At 46.5% G+C, this 17,500-nt stretch overlaps 1 protein-coding gene across 2 annotated transcripts in view; it reads right to left on the minus strand.

Moving 5' to 3' along the window:
- Positions 1 to 17,500, minus strand: part of LOC143281516 (putative oxidoreductase YrbE) — a 32,068-nt gene that overhangs the window by 11,452 nt on the left and 3,116 nt on the right. The window contains exons 1-2 of one of the 2 annotated variants that reach the window (XM_076586731.1): positions 3,158 to 3,290; positions 1,903 to 2,198 (exon numbers count right to left, since the gene is read on the minus strand). In XM_076586731.1, coding sequence (XP_076442846.1) covers positions 1,903 to 2,120 — 218 coding nt within the window. In that variant the 5' untranslated portion in view covers positions 2,121 to 2,198; positions 3,158 to 3,290. Of the gene's footprint in view, positions 1 to 1,902; positions 2,199 to 3,157; positions 3,291 to 17,500 lie in introns of those variants that run through there. The other variant, XM_076586730.1, reaches the window with a different exon arrangement.

The raw sequence follows: 17,500 nt of genomic DNA on the forward strand, positions 1-17,500 counted from the left end.
CTTTTACCTGACTCCTCCCTAACCCTCCCACCCATCCACACCACACCCACCCTACCCTTACCCGACTCCTCCACAACCCTCCCACCCATCCTACCCTTACCTGACTCCTCCACAACCCTCCCACCCATCCACAACACACCCACCCTACTCTTACCTGACTCCTCCACAACCCTCCCACCCATCCACACCACACCCACCCTACCCTTACCTGACTCCACAACCCTCCCACCCATCCACACCACACCCACCCTACCCTTACCTGACTCCTCCACAACCCTCCCACCCACACCACACTCACCCTACCCTTACCCGACTCCTCCCCAACCCTCCCACCCACACCACACCCACCCTACCCTTACCTGACTCCTCCACAACCCTCCCACACCACACCCACCCTACCCTTACCTGACTCCTCCACAACCCTCCCACCCATCCACACCACACCCACCCTACCCTTACCTGACTCCTCCACAACCCTCCCACCCACCCTACCCTTACCTGACTCCTCCACTACCCTCCCACCCATCCACACCACACCCACCCTACCCTTACCTGACTCCTCCACTACCCTCCCACCCACCCTACCCTTACCTGACTCCTCCACAACCCTCCCACCCATCCACACCACACCCACCCTACCCTTACCTGACTCCTCCACAACCCTCCCACCCATCCACAACACACCCACCCTACCCTTACCTGACTCCTCCACAACCCTCCCACCCATCCACACCACACCCACCCTACTCTTACCTGCCTCCTCCACAACCCTCCCACCCACACCACACCACACCCACCCTACCCTTATCTGACTCCTCCACACCCCTCCCATCCATCCACACCACACCCACCCTACCCTTACCTGACTCCTCCACAACCCTCCCACCCACACCACACCACACCCACCCTACCCTTACCTGACTCCTCCCCAACCCTCCCACCCATCCACACCACACCCACCCTACCCTTACCTGACTCCTCCACAACCCTCCCACCCATCCACACCACACCCACCCTACCCTTACCCGACTCCTCCACAACCCTCCCACCCATCCACACCACACCCACCCTACCCTTACCTGACTCCTCCACAACCCTCCCACCCATCCACACCACACCCACCCTACCCTTACCCGACTCCTCCACAACCCTCCCACCCATCCACACCACACCCACCCTACCCTTACCTGACACCTCCACAACCCTCCCACCCACCCTACCCCTACCTGACTCCTCCACAACCCTCCCACCCACCCTACCCTTACCTGACTCCTCCACAACCCTCACACCCATCCACACCACACCCACCCTACCCTTACCTGACTCCTACCCAACCCTCCCACCCACCCTACCCTTACCCGACTCCTCCACAACCCTCCCACCCATCCACACCACACCCACCCTACCCTTACCCGACTCCTCCACAACCCTCCCACCCATCCACACCACACCCACCCTACCCTTACCTGACTCCTCCACTACCCTCCCACCCATCCACACCACACCCACCCTACCCTTACCTGACTCCTCCACTACCCTCCCACCCATCCACACCACACCCACCCTACCCTTACCTGACTCCTCCACTACCCTCCCACCCATCCACACCACACCCACCCTACCCTTACCTGACTCCTCCACAACCCTCCCACCCATCCACACCACACCCACCCTCTCCCCGTTCCCCTCCAAACGTTCTGTTCTATCCCCTCGCTCTCTCAGAACCAGAAATGTGAATAATAATCATGAAAAATCAATCAAAATCTAATGATGCTCCCGCCTCTCCCTACAGGGGTAAACTTTGTATCAGTGTGCTCTGTATGATCTATTTTATTTCATCGTACACGTTTGGATCCAAAGCAAATTGTAACCTAAATTCCATAGCCTAGAGCAGCACCTTACCCAGGATCGTCGAAGACTTGCTGACAATCGCTGGCGTCGACAAACTGCGCCTCCTGGAGGTCGTGCTGACGGCACAGCTCCCCGGCCTTCTCCTCAGCCCCGGCCACGTCGATCATCCACTTGAGGCGGACGTCGGGGTTGGCAGCCAAGTTCTCCAGGTGGATCTCGCCCATCCTGCCGAGACCGAAGAGAGCCACGCCTACTGTGTCCTTGGGCATGCTGCTGACTACACCGCGCTGTTGTTGGGGGTCTTACTGGGTGCCTGGGGTGGGTGGTCGTCTGTACCCGGGAAAGAACTGAAACAGGAGTTAAAAGAACGTTCACAAAATAGTAAAGAATGGTAACTCTCTCCATTCACACGGTACACAACTTCAAGTCAATGCTGCTTATGCCACCGATTCAGCTTGAACAAATGTAAGTACATTCGAACAAACCCAGACACTTTCGATGTACTTTATATTTTGAAACCAATCCACACACTTCCAATGTACCCTTTAGTTACCCGTGTGCTAGCTGAATCGGAAGCGTAAGCAGCACTGACATGAAGTTGTATACCTTTTGAATGGAGAGAGTCACCACTCTTTACTATTTTGTTCTCCTGTTTATTCATGAAGAGAAAGCTAGGTGGATGGGTAGGTTGGCTTGGTACAGTAAGCACGTGGGTTGATGACAGGTCAGGTCGGTAGGCTGGAAGGTAAGTAGGTAGGCAGACCTATATGGGTGAATGTATACCCAAATCACAATTTCTAAACAGATGATAAATATATGGGGAAACTGGAATTTGGAATCAAGTTTAACCCATCCACGGTTGTTGTTTTTTTGTTGTTGTTTTTTTTTTTGTGTGTGTGTGTGTGTTTGTTTTGTGTTTTTTTTTTTTTTTGGGGGGGGGGCTTTTTTTTCTTTTCTTTTTTTTTTTTTTTTTTTTTTTTACGAAGTATACACACGCACACACATATCTAAATACCTGTATACACCGGCTTAACACACACACACACACACACACACACACACACACGCACACACGCACACACGCACACGCAGGGTGAAACGTAAGTTCTCAAAATCTCCAGCAGCTGGTATCAAGAGTACATTAACAACGACTCAAACATGTAACAATCAAAACACAGAATTAACCAGCAGCTCTTCAGAAATGTAATTAAACAAAGTGGACAAAAAGCTCAGCTTCATTCCTAGCACTTCTTTCACACATTATAACAAACAACCTGTAGTAAGTTGAACGTCAGTGTATACAAACCCTCTCACAGCAACAGCCGCACATCTGTGAACACGACGGAACCTCAACTGATGCTCACACCTGTGCTTCGCACACACGAATATAAAATCAATGCACCTGAACACAGTCTGTAATTATACACAGCGCCTCCACGAACACAATACAGCTGTGGACATTTTCTTCAGGACTCACAGCTTAATGATGATAATGATAACAACGAGCCAAATAACTATGCTAGTGGGTCCACTGGAACCACTCTTAGCAGTGGTCAAAAGGAGGAAGCTGTCATGGTTCGGGCATGTGACACGCCACAATTCACTGCAAAAGACAGTTCTACAGGGAACGCTAGAGGGTGGTAGGCGAAGAGGGAGGCAAGCCAAATGCTGGATGGACAACATCAAGGAATGGACCAATATGGATAGCGCTACGCTGATACGACAGGCAGAAGATAGAACCGGATGGCGTCGTCTGACTACGGAATCGTCCCTCATGTCTCCTCTACGCCCATCCCGGGCAGGAGAATGAATGGAATGAATGGAATGGATAACAACGACAACATAAGTAACTGAATACAGAGAGGTAAAGTCCTATTTCAGCATCCTAAAGTCTGGAACCTATTTTACCGGCAATGTTTGTGCATGGACGAAACGGTATCACCATTGAATGGTAGATGGCGTTACCCATTTTCAGTGGATTTCGACTCTTATTTTGTACGCTATTTTACTCAAATCTGATGCGGATTCAGTCACTAAATTAACGTGCCACCATCTTGCTTTTTCTGTTTTTGGTCCCACAAACCATGAAAATGTAACAAATAGATGCAATAACTTAGGACGCTAACAGGACATTACTCAAACAGTGACAATAAATAACAAGAGAGGCAAGGCCTTCAAGACTCACTTGTGATACACTTTTTTTTAAAAATCCAAGCTTTTTATGTATTGAGTATAATTTCAAAATGTAATGTTTAAGATGAGAAAGATCAGTTTAAAGCAAATTAACTCCCCTAGCATTAATTACAGAGTAGTTTCCCTTCTTTACTATCTGCACCAAAACGTTTGCAAGTTTGACATCAGTTGTTTGTAAAGTTTTTGAAGGTTTCATACGTGACACTTTAACCTTCGCCGCACAGAGTGGGTCTGTCAGACCCACAGCCGCATAAAAGTCCCCATATCTCCGGAACTATTAAAGCTACAGTTATGAAATTTCCTGACTTTTCCTGACTCGTAAGTCCCTTTCCGGTGACAAAATTTGGAATTGTTACATCATAAAAGAAAGGAGTAATTAATGATGTAATTTCATTGTCCTGATTCATCCCAAGTTGGGCCTTTCAGATCCACATATGAGAAAGAGGAGCAAAGGCCAATACCCTTATTCGTCCAATGGTGGGCCTCTCTGGTGTCATCTGTTCTTCTCTGCTGTCCGTTCTTCTCTGCTATCCGTTCTTCTCTGTCATGTTCTGTGCCATCTGTTCTTCTCTGCTATCCGTTCTTCTCTGTCATGTTCTGTGCCATCTGTTCTTCTCTGCTATCCGTTCTTCTCTGTCATGTTCTGTACCATCTGTTCTTCTCTGCTATCCGTTCTTCTCTGTCATGTTCTGTGCCATCTGTTCTTCTCTGCTATCCGTTCTTCTCTGTCATGTTCTGTGCCATCTGTTCTTCTCTGATATCCGTTCTTCTCTGTCATGTTCTGTGCCATCTGTTCTTCTCTGCTATCTGTTCTTCCCTGTCATCTTCTGTGCCATCTGTTCTTCTCTGCTATCTGTTCTTCTCTGCTATCCGTTCTTCCCTGTCATCTTCTGTGCCATCTGTTCTTCTCTGCTATCCGTTCTTCTCTGTCATCTTCTGTGCCATCTGTTCTTCTCTGCTATCTGTTCTTCCCTGTCATGTTCTGTGCCATCTGTTCTTCTCTGCTGTCCGTTCTTCTCTGTCATGTTCTGTGCCATCTGTTCTTCTCTGCTATCTGTTCTTCCCTGTCATGTTCTGTGCCATCTGTTCTTCTCTGCTATCCGTTCTTCTCTGTCATGTTCTGTGCCATCTGTTCTTCTCTGCTATCCGTTTTTCTCTGTCATCTTCTGTGCCATCTGTTCTTCTCTGCTATCCGTTTTTCTCTGTCATCTTCTGTGCCATCTGTTCCTCTCTGTTGTCCGTTCTTCTCTGTCATGTTCTGTGCCATCTGTTCTTCTCTGCTATCTGTTCTTCCCTGTCATCTTCTGTGCCATCTGTTCTTCTCTGTTGTCCGTTCTTCTCTGTCATCTTCTGTGCCATCTGTTCCTCTCTGTTGTCCGTTCTTCTCTGTCATGTTCTGTGCCATCTGTTCTTCTCTGCTATCTGTTCTTCCCTGTCATGTTCTGTGCCATCTGTTCTTCTCTGCTGTCTGTTCTTCTCTGTCATGTTCTGTGCCATCTGTTCTTCTCTGCTGTCTGTTCTTCTCTGTCATGTTCTGTGCCATCTGTTCTCTGATGTCCGTTCTTCCCTGTCATGTTCTGTGCCATCTGTTCTTCTCTGCTGTCTGTTCTTCCCTGTCATGTTCTGTGCCATCTGTTCTCTGATATCCGTTCTTCCCTGTCATGTTCTGTGCCATCTGTTCTTCTCTGCTATCCGTTCTTCCTTGTCATCTTTCTGTGCCATCTGTTCTTCTCTGCTATCCGTTCCTCCCTGTCATGTTCTGTGCCATCTGTTCTCTGATATCCGTTCTTCTCTGTCATGTTCTGTGCCATCTGTTCTTCTCTGTTGTCCGTTCTTCCCTGTCATCTTCTGTGCCATCTGTTCTTCTCTGCTGTCTGTTCTTCCCTGTCATGTTCTGTGCCATCTGTTCTTCTCTGCTATCCGTTCCTCCCTGTCATGTTCTGTGCCATCTGTTCTCTGATATCCGTTCTTCTCTGTCATGTTCTGTGCCATCTGTTCTTCTCTGCTGTCTGTTCTTCCCTGTCATCTTCTGTGCCATCTGTTCTTCTCTGCTGTCCTCCTTCTCTGTCATGTTCTGTGCCATCTGTTCTTCTCTGCTGTCTGTTCTTCTCTGTCATGTTCTGTGCCATCTGTTCTCTGCTGTCTGTTCTTCTCTGTCATGTTCTGTGCCATCTGTTCTTCTCTGCTGTCTGTTCTTCCCTGTCATGTTCTGTGCCATCTGTTCTCTGATATCCGTTCTTCCCTGTCATGTTCTGTGCCATCTGTTCTTCTCTGCTATCCGTTCTTCCTTGTCATCTTTCTGTGCCATCTGTTCTTCTCTGCTATCCGTTCCTCCCTGTCATGTTCTGTGCCATCTGTTCTCTGATATCCGTTCTTCTCTGTCATGTTCTGTGCCATCTGTTCTTCTCTGTTGTCCGTTCTTCCCTGTCATCTTCTGTGCCATCTGTTCTTCTCTGCTGTCTGTTCTTCCCTGTCATGTTCTGTGCCATCTGTTCTTCTCTGCTATCCGTTCCTCCCTGTCATGTTCTGTGCCATCTGTTCTCTGATATCCGTTCTTCTCTGTCATGTTCTGTGCCATCTGTTCTTCTCTGCTGTCTGTTCTTCCCTGTCATCTTCTGTGCCATCTGTTCTTCTCTGCTGTCCTCCTTCTCTGCTGTCATTTCTTTTTGAGATTTTATACTCTGCTGCCAGTATTTCTCTGTCAGTTTTATTATTTGCTTTCTATCCTTCTCTGCTTGGCAAATCAATATGGTCTTTGATAATGCCTTCCAGAAATACCTGGAATCAACCACTAAACGTGGGGGTTGCAACCCATTGGAGGTAGGGCGTCACTTGCAGAGGGCTATAATGAAGGCCAGGGGCAGGGAACATGCACGGCTGTGCCACTTCACCACCACCAGCGCCCACCCAAATACACATATAAACACATTTCCACCCCAAACACACACACAATCAATCATACATATCTTAGCTCCCACAAAACACATGCAGAGCAATCTGTGCACTTGAGCTCGCATGAGACGTACATCATATGTAAACATATAACAATAGATGCAAAAGTGTCATATATAAAAACTAATCCCCCAAAAGCGTTTTTGTTGGAAAAGGCTTTTTTTGAAAGGGGATCCAAATTTACTGTAAACGTGGCACCATCGCTTGCCTGCAGACAACCAGCTTCACAATGCATATTGTTAGGGCGCAAATAGTTTAGATTCAATTTCGATAAGTTGCTGCAGCCATTGCTAGCCATAGACACAATGGATATTCATAAACTAGTCCCCTATAACACACAGAGCGTAATAGAGCGCTAGATCTATGTGTGTTGCTATGCTGCCTCCTGAAACTCGGCAGCAGTTCATGCAACTAACTTCACAACACGAAAAGTATTTAAAAAACGGGCAGGATCTCTTAAATGTTTCAAAAGTGTACACAAATAAATAATAACAAGGATGCAACATGGGCGATCGAATTACTTACCCCAATACACCCAAAGCAGCGCGAAGTTATCGCTCTGCTTCTTCCACCATGGATGCTCGCGATGCCATGCTGGTTTCAAGATGCACCGGTGACGGCTGAAATTCAGCCCTAGGCCCTATCGCTCGCTTGCCTGCTTTGCAACCCTGTGGGTCTGACAGGCCCACGCTGGGATTATTAAGGGGTAAACCGCCCATTGCTTCTTTGGCGGTATGTGGGTCTGAGAGGCCCACCTTGGGACGAATCTTCGAGTCAGAAGCTCAGTGCGGCGAAGGTTAAATAAACATTTGATTGATAACGACTTATTGTCTGATTATCAGTTTGGCTTCACCAGTGGTAGATCCTGTGTGACTCAGTTGCTGACTACTTTATATGACTGGATGCAGTCACTTGAAAACAATAAACAAATGGATGCAATTTATCTGGACTTACAGAAAGCGTTCGATAAAGTTCCACATATTAGGTTAATTGTTAAATTGCAAGGGTACGGTACTTGTGGTAAATTGTTGGAATGGATAAAAGACTTCTTTACGAGAGAACACATTATGTATCAGTAGGGACTGAGTCATCATGTCCTGTTAAGGTGAGTACTGGTGTTCCTCAAGGCAGTGTCTTCGGGCCCACACTCTTTGGATATTATATAAATGACATGCCTGATATACTAGACTGTTTTGTGAAAAACTTCGCAGATGATACAAAGATCTGTGAGGAATTAGATTCTGATGTTGGAAGATTGAAGTTAGTATTGATAATTTAGTACACTGGACTGATAGATGGCAAATTAAATTTAATAGCAGTAAATGTCAAGTTTTACACGTAGACAGAAATAATCCACATTATAAGTATTATATAGATGGTACGGATTTGCAGGAAACTTCATCCGAGAGAGATCTTGGAGTCATTGTTGACTCTGGTCTCTCTTTTGATGTTCACGTTAATGAAACCATTAAAAAAACAATAGATTGACTGGAATGTTAGTTGGGAATATACAGTGTAAAAGTAAAGACATTATGGTGCCATTATTTAAGTCATTAGTCAGGCCAGTCTTAGAATATGGGACTGTTGTTTGGAATACGGACTCAGTGAAACATATAGACAGTACTGAAAATGTTCAATGAAGATTTACTAAAAGAATCATTGGCTTTGCTGATATGGACTATGAAAATAGGCTGCAAGCACTTCAGTTACCTAGTTTAGAATATAGAAGACTGCGTGGTGATTTAATAGAGATCTATAAAATGACTCGTGGATTATATGATGGCAGAACTATAAACTCTTTGTTTACATTGAATGAGAACAGTGCTTCAAGAGGCCATTCCGATGAACTATTAAAAGTTTCAGTAAAAACTTCCAGATTTGCACATTTCTTTACTAACAGAGTAACAAATGTTTGGAATAATTTGTCACAAGACGTTGTTTCCACAGGAACAAAGAATACATTTAAAAATTATCTTGATATTCATTTACAAAATTTTAAATACAAAACTCATTTATATATTTCTTGATTTTTCAAGCATTGCACACTCAGTGTTGAAAAATGCACCAGATATATGTGGGAACTCTTTTTCTTCCCCACTTCAAGCGGGCAAAAGGCCTTGTCAGGCCTGCACGCCTTGATATATTGATATGATATTGTATGTTTATGTACTTTGTTATGTATTCGTATCGATATGAGGGGGGGAGAGGCACAGTACCCGCCTGCCACATGGAGTTTTTCCTTTCTGTTCCATTTTATTTGTTTGACACCATTTTTGTTCTGATTTGTACCTACTATGTCACTGGAGTTTTACAGTTAATGACATTAAACATTTCAGTGTCAGTGTCGGTGTTCAGTCAGTGCATTGGACCTGTGTTTGTAGCTGCGTACATCTGGTGACATGACATTGTGTTTTATACGCGGTCCATAAACATATCACAAGATGTTGCCAGCGGTCCATAATTATATCACAAGATGTTGCCAGGTCAAATAGTCTGTTACATACAACCTGATGCTCGATGAACATCAGTTTCTGTGACACCGGTGGCTCAGCTGATATTCACTTCAATTTACCGGCATAGCTGTTTTCCCTATATTGATTAAATGTATCTATTACTCACTTCTTCTTTTTTTTTCTTTTTTTTTTTTCTTTTTTTTTTAGCAGTACTTGTTTATTTGCAGTGCGGTTCATCGTAAAAGCATAGCAGCTGGTTTGCAGAGACTGAAAGGCGATCGAGTCCGCATGATCGTGTGTTGTACTCTTGCTTTGGGTGGTTTCCGGTGTTTCAATTTGACACATTTTCTGTAAAAACACGTAAACCTGAAGAAGAAAAAAATCTATGTCAAGGCCAGCACGAAAGACCTAATATAATAATGTCTTTACCTGCATTAACGAACAACGCCAAAGACCTGAGCACCAGGTCACTTGACCGTAATTCGAATCGCAATGGTTTGTAAAACTCATCTCAGCGTCCGAACACACGTACTCAGTAATTTTTTTATTAGGTCGTTGACCTAAACGGGGTGTGGGGGAGACGGGGATGGAACCCGGTAAGGAAACTTCGTATCTGCACTGTTATAAATTTTTATTAGGTCGTTGACCTAAACGGGGTGTGGGGGAGACGGGGATGGAACCCGGTAAGGAAACTTCGTATCTGCACTGTCATAAATTTTTACACTGATGGAGTGTCGCCCGTCAAGTCCCTGAGTTGACGTAACACTTTTCCTTTGCGGTGACACCACTGGCGGTGTGGGTGACAGTGGCAATGGCAGACTGAGTGCTAAGGAGCAAGTGATCGAGAACTGTTAGAAACTTTAGAAAGCACGCAATATTAACATTTTTACCCGTCCACTCTTCGATGTTGAAGTCAGAAATAAAATCTACCCAAATGGGTATACCTGTTTCTGACGAACGTGTCCACCATCTCTGGTTCGACATTCTTATATTATAATTAACATTTTCACCCGTCGGCAGTACAAAACATACGTGAAAAACTCCAAAACGGGTAAAAATGTTAATTATATATATATATATATATATATATATATAAGTTTGTCGACTATAGAAGAGGATTTTAAAAGGAATTTGTCCACATTAGAAAGGTTTCTAAAAATGGAGTGCTGCTTTCGGGGTATTAAGTTGTGCACTTCGAACAGTGTAATTGGAATGAAGTGTGGAGTCCAGTTCGCGCGAGGCTGAAAACGACAGTGCACGACGACACAAGGGTTTGCGATTGTACTTACCGATGTAGTACATGAATCCACATGTTTTGCGCACTGGAGCCCCACCGGCACACACTCTGACGGAATGAAATTGTCAGTGTACACCGTCGGCGCACCAAACCACGAAATGAAGTCAGGTGTCAGTGCCTACACACACAATCCCGGAACCATGAAGTTGTCAACCCTTCACACATTATCACGGAATGAACTTGTGAGTGAACACCGTCACGGAATGAAGTCAGCCTGAGCCCCCGCGGCAACTATACGGACACACTGGCAAACACGGAATGAAGCTGTCACTGTACACTGCCAGACACATGTTGAAGGAATGTTGTGATTGTACATGCACGACCTGTCCTGTCTGCCGAAGTGGATGTGCACGAAGGGGAACTGACAATCTTGTACTTGAAGTGAAGACGCCCGGAATGAACTGCACCGTGTTTCAGGGGGAGGATGAAAACAAGAGTGGCGGACTAGACAACTGATGGGTTCCGGACGTAACATGAACAACTGTGTGCGTACGGAAAGAATGGCCATCTGTGGAGCTAAATATTTTATGTCTCGTCCTCAGTTCTCCACGGATGGCCAGGAGCACTCTGACATGCAACACAGGACACAGCACACACGTATGTGACGCGTGCTGTCGAGGAAACAAGCTGTCTAACACACACCACGGACAATCACGGAATGAAGTTCTCAACACACACACACACACACACACACACACACAAACACACGTGAAATCGCTGACTTGAACATTCACAACTGGCGCAAGCATCACTGACGAGAAAGGGACGTGCAGCTGTCCAATTGAAACGGTTAAGTTCAGCACGGACACTGACTCGGCCGTTAAAATGCACTTTCTTATTTGGGTATGTGACTTTTCTGCACAGCACGTTGTTAAGGAAGGTCAGTTCCACCAGTCCCGCTCACTTTTTAATGTGAAGTCCTCTGTGCAACGCATTTGAGCACTGCAATACAGGGAATGGTGTGCGGTTTCCACGTGTACCTGGTCAAAGCTGTCGGAACCGATAGCAAGGACGTACAACGAAACAGGCCGAAAAGAACGGACCCACCACAGGAGACTGCCGTCACTCTTTTGACGTCGCACACACGTGACGGTGTTTCATGCATGCTCTTTTATTATTTTCAGTCGTGTTCATGTTAGGATCACAACCTATTGTCTCGTCCCCCACTCTGTTTTCATCCTCTCGCGAAGCATGGTACAGTTCTTTCCGTCTTCACTTTAAATAACCTGGCGATCGTGTACACTGACCGCTTTCGAGGGCGAACTGCCTTATACGTCCCGTTCGCGCATGTCCGCTCCTGGAGATATGACAGCGACAAGCTTCCCAATTTCTTACGAATTTTTCTATTTCAAGCCCATTGCTTGATGCATGGAATGCACCACGAACTCGGACATACCGGCGTTTAGAATCGAGACAAGTTTCATTACGAATACTGACCCAAACTTGTGTATATATACACACTCCCGTCTTAATCGTTTTCATGTACGTTTTGTAACACAGACGGGTAACTTCGAACTGACCCATGGGTCCGATTTTTTCTTTCACTTTGCGAATCCCCCATTCTTTCCAAGCCCCTTGCCAGGTGCATGGAATGCCCCAAAAAGCATCCCTTTTTAGACACCTTTCTAATCTCGACAAGTTCGTTTTAAAATCCTCTACTATAGTCGACAAACTTATATATATAATTAACATTTTCACCCGTTTTGGACTTTCTCACGTATGTTTTGTACTGCAGACGGGTAAAAATGTTAATTATAGTATAAGAATGTCGAACCAGAGATGGTGCACAACTTCAATAAATTATTGTCACAAGCCGGTATTTTAGACACCTTTCTAATCTCGACAAGTTCGTTTTAAAATCCTCTACTATAGTCGAGAAACTTATATATATATAATTAACATTTTCACCCGTTTTGGACTTTCTCACGTATGTTTTGTACTGCAGACAGGTTGTTAATTATAATATAAGAATGTCGAACCAGAGATGGTGCACAACTTTGTCACAAGCCGGTATACCCATTTGGGTGGATTTGATTTCTGACTTCAACATCGAAGAGTGCACGGGTAACATGTTAATATATTGTGCATTGGAATCTGGAACGATACGTTGCAGGAACCTTTGCAGGTTATTGTCGCAACGGGTGATGGGGGCGCATGGTTTTGATTAGTCTATGAATCTATGTATTTTTGTTTTAAGCTCAAATTGTGCATCAGTGTGTTAAGAATCTATGTGCCGTGAGTGTCGATACTCCCCCGTGTGTGTGTGTGTGTGTGTGTGTGTGTGTGGTCGTTGTTGCTGCTGCAGTTGTTGTATTTTTCTTCTTCTTCTTCAGTTTAGCGTCTTTCAACCATTAGTGTTATTTGACAAACATAGAGGAAAAAGACAGCTACTGGTGAGGGAAAAGTAACTGTTCACGCAGTGTGTGTGTGTGTGTGTGTGTGTGTGTGTGTGTGTGTGTGTTAGATAACTTATAATTGGTGAAATTTTGTGTAAAATATGAGATTACAATATAACATCCTTAGAACGAAATACTAATGATAACAGTAAGCGAACTTGACTAATCAACAATTAAAGATTTGAATCGGTATGATTAAGGACTGATGAGCAATATCATGTAACTTGATGTGATTTGCAACATATAAACAGGGGGAAAGATATTAATTAATTTGTTTGATATATCTAAGGCATATGGTTTTGGGAGGTAGGGTTATACGTATTTACATGCCGTGGATTGTTCATGTTTTCGATTTTATTTATTGATTGTTTTCACACACACACACACACACACACACACACACACACACACACACACACACACACACACAGACTGAGAGAGAGTCGGAGAGAGAGAGAGAGAGAGCGTTCCACCGCTGTAAAATTTAGCACGGATAATTCATGTGCGCGTATATACACTGTTGGACTTCGATATGTTATCACCAACCCGTCTCTCTATATATACACTGGTGTACTGAAGGATGCATATGCTAGCTTTATCAGTGGACTGGTGACATTTCATTTAATGTGGCGACATTTCAGCGTTCACTTAGTAACCGTTGGTTTGTCGTCTTTATTTCTTTCACTGACAGTCCATGACTTCAACCGTTTGCTTTGCTTTGTGGGGCACGTGGGGTTGGGAAGCTATTCCATGTATTTGAATAGTAATTAAGCTCGAAAGCATGTCTATGTTCCCCCATGTCTATATTCCCCCCGTTAGTCAGGTCAGGGGCATAGCCCTTGCTACTGGTACCATGTAACCCAGTACTACCTGCCGCATGTGAAGTCTCCCAACGACGGACTAGGCGGAGGAGGAAACGGAAGAGGATGACCAAAGGGCAGGGGGAGCTCTTATCCTTGGCTGGAAATCCTCCTAGGAGACGGAACTCCAAAGAAAAAACCTGCACCTGCCGAGGCCGTTCTACACGCGGCACTATCTGCACCTGTGGGACTCTGAGCGTCGGTGTGCGAGAGAGTGGGGAAGGGACTGCACAACTCTTCACTAAAAAAGTCACCTGTGCTGGTCAGGCAACCAGGCTAATGTCGGAACGAGCTAGTGGTAATGGGGACAAGCAGAGGATGCTGCTGGCAGTTCCTAGTCACGACTCTGCACGCAGGCGGCTGTGGGGTGACGGTCGTCCGCCATAGACTGGGGCAGATGCGGCGCCCGTATCCTCCCGCAGCGTCAGAGCAGATCTTTTTAGGGACAGCACTGCTCTCCCCACACGGGGAAGGGGAGATAAAAGGGTCCATAAACAAAGCCTGCCTCGCCTAGTACCTAGTAGGAAACCGCACCTACTTGGACATCCAACACTAGCGGTCGAAAACAACAGAAGAAAAGAACCAGGAGTCATGCCCTGACTCTGGGTGCCTGGAATGTTCGCACCCTTTTAGACAGAGACGACAGACCAGAAAGGCGCACAGCGCTCATTGCTAGAATGCTTGATCGCTACCAGGTGGACATAGCAGCCCTGAGTGAAACCAGGTTTGCCGGTGAATCCCAGCTGGAGGAAGTTGGAGGGGGCTACACCTTCTACTGCACTGGGTAGCCAGAAGGCACCCCAAGAACCTCAGACGTGGGCTTTGCCATACAAACCAAACTTACACGACAGCTTGACAGCCTTCCACGTGGGATAAACGATAGGCTGATGACCCTGCGTCTGAAGCTGTCCGAGGATCGCTTCGCCACAGTCATCAGCTGCTATGCCCCGATGATGACCAACCCTGATAACATCAAAGAAGCCTTCCACGAGGAGCTCAGCCACACCATTTCAGTGGTAGACAGAAAGGACAGGCTGATCATCCTTGGGGATTTCAATGCCCACGTCGGCGTGGACGTCTCCTCGTGGCCAAAAGTCCTAGGACAGCACGGCACTGGCAAGTGCAACTCCAACGGACTGCTTTTGCTCTCGCTCTGCGCGCAGCATGGACTGACCATCACCAACAAGCGGACAAGTACAAGAACACATGGATGCACCCCCGCTCCAAGCAGTGGCACATGCTGGACTATGTGATTGTCCGGCAGAGGGACAGAGGTGATGTTTCCAGTACACGCTGCATGAGAGGAGCAGTCTGTTGGTCGGACCATCGCCTTGTACGCATTAAGATGAACATCAGAATTGCATGCAAGCTCCAACCAGCCAGGCAGAAACCCCCTAGGAAGCTGAACATCCACAGCCTCCCCATCACCAAGGATGTGCTGCAGCAGCAAATCCAAGCAGCTCTCCAACAAATTCCTGCATCGACTGATGTAGAAGTATGGAGCACCTTTAGAGATGCTGTGTACACAGCAGCAGCTGACACACTCGGCTTTGTACAGGGGAGCCACAAAGACTGGTTTGACGAGAACGACTCTGGAATCTCCAAGCTCCTGAACACATTGCATATACGGCATCAGGATCACATTTCCGATAAAGACTGCCAGAGAAAGGAGAACCAGTACTTGCAAACCAGGCAACTCGTACAGAAGAGGCTGCGTGAGAGGAAGAACACCTGGTGGCAGAGAAAGTCCGAAGAGCTTCAGTCCGCTGCTGATGCTCGCGACACGAAGACCTTCCATGATGGTCTCCGAGCTGTGTATGGGCCGAGAGTCACAGGATCAACCCCTGTCCGAGCCTTGGACCAGACCACCCTCCTGACAGACAAGAAAGACATCCTTGCCCGCTTGGCAGAAAACTTCAACACCCTCCTCAACAGGGACTCGTCCGTATCTGACGAGGTAATTGCAGCCCTCCCACAGCCACCAGTCAATGACTCGCTAGCTGCCCCTCCCACCAAGGCCGAGACCCTGAAGGCCCTGAAGCTGACAACGTCAGGGAAAAGCACCAGGAGCGGATGGAATCCAGGCCGACATCTACAAGTATGGACAGGTTCTCAACCTCCTGCAGGAGCTTTGGACTCACCATCAGCCTCAGCAAGACCGAGTCCATGTATCAACCAGCTAGCTCACAGAACGCCAGTGCCTCCCCCCCACCTGCAATCAAGATCGATGACACAGAGATCAAGTCAGTCGACAAGTTTTGCTACCTGGGCAGCACCCTATGCAGCAACGGAGCCCTTGGTGCAGAAGTGACGCTGTGCATCGCCAAGGCCAGCTCCGCCTTTGGCAGACTCAACAACAGGCTGTGGAACAACAAAGGCATTAGGATCAGCACCAAAATCAAAACCTACAGAGCTGTTGTGCTGACCACCTTGTTGTACTGTTGTGAAACATGGACGACGTATCGCCGTCACATTCAACAACTTGAGCAGTTTCACCAGAGATGCCTACGAAATATCCTCGGCATAAAGTGGCAAGACAGGGTCTCCAACCTCCAGGTCCTAGAGAGGAGCGGCCTGCCTAGCATCGAAAGCCTGCTGATCCAGTGCCAGCTATACTGGACAGGACACGTTCTCCGCATGACAGACAGCAGGATCCCGAAGATGCTACTGTATGGACAGCTGAAGGAAGGCCACCGCGAACTTGGAAGACCCTGCAAGCGCTTTAAGGACACCTTGAAGACAAACCTCAAAGCCTGTGACATAGACATCGCTTCCTGAGAAACTGATGCCTTTGACCGCTCTCGCTGTAGGATGCTGTGCTCTAGTGGCATCAAGATGTTTGAAAACAAGAGAACGCTGGCCATTAAGGAGAAGCATGAGCAAAGGAAGCAGGGCTCAACTTCTGGAGACGTTTTCCCTTGCAACACCTGTGGGAAGTGCTGCGCATCCAGAATCGGCCTCTTCTCCCATATGAGGACACACACCGACAGATAATCCTGCCTGCCTACTCATCCGTCGGTCCGACGGGAGACTCCATCATCATCATCATTATGTTCTCCCAGGTCAGCGACGGTCAGTGGTCAGCAATGGTCATTGGTGGTAGACCTTCAAGTGACCATACCCCCCCCCCTCCCCCCCAGCCACACACATTACCCAGGCGGGAGGAGGGGTTCATAATGATTTCCCGAAAGTTTTATGAATTTGCCATTCAAATATACTTGTCTGCCAAAAACGAATTACGGTATGAATATACCAGGGTATGATTAAAAAAGACACTGTTTTTATATTGTCGAGAAAGTGTGTGATCAATAAAAATGGTGTGTTGTTATTAAAGAAGTGTCCTATTTGTCTAAGATTAGGTTTGTAGAGCTTATATTATATCACTAGTCTTTTACAATCAAGAATGACCAGAGCTAAAATGTACCCTAGCGTTACAGGCGTTCTGTTACTGACCCATTTCTTTTCAGTGGTATTTTTCTTTCCAGTTAAACTTTTTCC

Source organism: Babylonia areolata, chromosome 4, assembly GCF_041734735.1.
Source record: "Babylonia areolata isolate BAREFJ2019XMU chromosome 4, ASM4173473v1, whole genome shotgun sequence".
Lineage (NCBI taxonomy): Eukaryota > Metazoa > Mollusca > Gastropoda > Neogastropoda > Buccinidae > Babylonia > Babylonia areolata.